Raw genomic sequence first — 2,393 nt, 5'->3', positions numbered from 1 at the left:
GCCTGTTCGCCGGCCGCCGCGTCCTGCACGTCGGCTGCCCGCGGTCCCAGGGCGGGCGGCCGGTGGTCACGCCCCGTGTCTTGCAGGGCTGGCCATCAGGTGGGTGGACTGCTACTTCCCCTTCACGCACCCGTCCTTCGAGATGGAGATCAACTTCCGCGGGGAGTGGCTGGAGGTGCTGGGCTGCGGCGTGATGGAGCAACGGCTGCTGGACTCAGGTAGTTACCTGCTGCCCGCAGTCCGGAGTCCGGCTGCCCGCCTTCCCGCAGGGCCCGCCCCGCCGCACAGCGTCCCTGGAGCCGCCCGTCCTCCCTCCCCGCATCGGCGGCGGCTCCGGGAGGCCCCTGCTCACCCCCATGGCCTATGGTCTCCCACCCTCCTGTGGACGGGCGGCCCCATACAGGCCAGGCCGCGGCTGGGCGGAGGGACCGACCACCGAGAACAGGGCCACTTGCTGCAGGGGTCGCAGCCGCAGGGGCTGGCGGGGGCTGTGCTGCTGCGCCTGTGACCCCAGACGCACCAGCTGTGCGGGTCAGTAGGCCCGGCTCCCGCGGGGCGGCCGGCCTTGGCCTGCGAGGGAACCTCATGGCTGGGCTCAGTCAGGCCTGTGCAGGGCGCCTGGCCGCCGGTGCCCACAGTCCTGGGCTCTGTCTCCCTGGCCCCGCCTGCACCCCGCCCGCGCCCCGCCCCGCTCTCCTGCTGGTCCGCTGGGCCCGCTGGGCGGGAGCGCAGGCGCCAGACGGTTCTCGCGAGCTGGCGGGTTAGTGCGGTGGCGGCTGTGTACACAGCGCAGCAAACGCGCAGCGCCCCGTGAGCATTCAATTAGCGGTCTCGGGGCGCCTCTCCTGCGCGTACTGCGGGCTCCAGTGAGGCGCGGCGATCCGCCATGCAGTCAGGGCTCCTCGCACCCCAGCATCGGTGGGGTCTGTGGGGGCGGGGCGGGGCGCCAGGAAGGAGCCTTCTGGCTGGCTGAGGACGTGGGTGGACCCCGGAGTCTCCGAGAACCGCGCGGTCACCTCACACCCTGATCCCGGCAGGGGCGCCCACTCCAGGCTGCGCCTTGCGATCTTTAAAGTCCTGAGTTCTGGGAAGGGAGGGGCTGGGGCGGCGAGAGGGGGTCGCTGCAGGGAGAGGGTCCTGGCAAGGGGCTCTGGGCAAAGAGGTGTCTCAGCAGGGTGTCTGGGCAGGGCGGGGTTCTTGGCAAGGGGCCCAGACGGGAGGGGGTCTTGTCAGGGGGGTCTGGGCAAGGAGTGTCTAGGCAGGGGGTTCTGGGCGGGAGGGTGTCCGGGCGGGGCGGGGGTCTTGGCAAGGGGGTCGGGACGGGAGTGGGTCTTGGCAGGGGTTCTGGGCAGGGAGGGCGGTCCCGGCTGTGCGTGTGTGAGGCCTGCGTGCTGGGTCAGCTGGGTGTGGGCTGGGGGCGCGGGCTGGGGGTGCTGGCAGGGCGGGCTGGAGGGCCGCCTTCCTGGCCAGCCTCGCTGTCTCAGCAGAGCGGGTCAGCGCCTGCCCTGCCCCTGTCCCACTGGGGAGGGCAAACCGCTGTGGAATTCAGCTGCCAGCCGGGTGTTGCCCTTTGGAAACGCCCCACAGCCGTTTGCTTTGGAGCGCCCGGGCCTCCCTGGGCCTCCGGTTGTCCTCCCCCGCTGGCGCCCCGCCCAGGGGCGCTGTGTGCTGCCGGCCCCGGTCCCGCCACTGGGGGCGCTGGGAGCCGCGCCGCAGACCCCAGCCCTCTTCTCCCGGCGGCGCTGGCCGCGGTTCTGACCTCTGGCTGTGGCGCGGGCGCTGCCTGACGCCTCCCGCTGAACGGACCTGGCCGCCCCTTCCCTCTGCCCCAGCTGTGGCCACGGGGCGCCTGCGTCCAGGTGTCAGCCTGTGGTGCCAGCCCCGTCCCTGGACCCACCCCCGGGGGACGGCCGCAGCCCTGTGTCCCCCGGTGCCCCACACAGCACACCCCCCGCGGTGGGGCTCCCCTGCCACACTCGGAGCCCTGCACCCCTCCGCACCGGCCCCCCTCCCCGCGCTGTGTGCCGGCCGCCCCGTCTGTCCCGACGGCGCCGTGCAGCTTTCTGAGTTTGAGCCTTTGCTGAAGACCCCGGAGGCGCCGGGGCGACTCTGCCTCTCGGCACCAAGGAGCCCCTGGGGGTGCGAGCCCCTCTGCCGAGGGGAGCCGAGCACGTCTCAGGCCTGGGGGCAGCGTGGGGCGCCCCTCCGCCTCTGTGCTGCAGGGCCCCTGCCCTGTGTGGCTCTGCAGGCGCCGGTGGCCGACAGAAGCCGGTGGGGGCAGGGGTCCACCTGGATGGGCACAGCTGCCCACCTGCCGGCCGCGTGCTCCTGGGGGCTCTAAGGCCGGCCAGTCTCTTCCTTCGTGAAGGGGCGCGGCCAGCGCTCTGGTCCAG

At 73.3% G+C, this 2,393-nt stretch overlaps 1 protein-coding gene across 1 annotated transcript in view; it reads left to right on the top strand.

The window, feature by feature from the left end:
* The window catches only part of FARS2 (phenylalanyl-tRNA synthetase 2, mitochondrial), a 5,247-nt gene extending 4,739 nt beyond the window's left edge, over positions 1-508 (top strand). Inside the window, exon 3 of the mRNA XM_004694802.1 lies at positions 87-508. Coding sequence (XP_004694859.1) covers positions 87-508 — 422 coding nt within the window. The remainder of the gene's footprint in view (positions 1-86) is intronic.
* Positions 509-2,393: the final 1,885 nt, after the last annotated feature.

The sequence above is a fragment of the Condylura cristata genome, unplaced genomic scaffold, assembly GCF_000260355.1.
Source record: "Condylura cristata isolate star-nosed mole 26May11 unplaced genomic scaffold, ConCri1.0 scaffold00048, whole genome shotgun sequence".
Classification (NCBI taxonomy): domain Eukaryota; kingdom Metazoa; phylum Chordata; class Mammalia; order Eulipotyphla; family Talpidae; genus Condylura; species Condylura cristata.
Note: the sequence above shows the minus strand (reverse complement) of the source record. Positions and strands in the feature narration are given on the sequence as shown.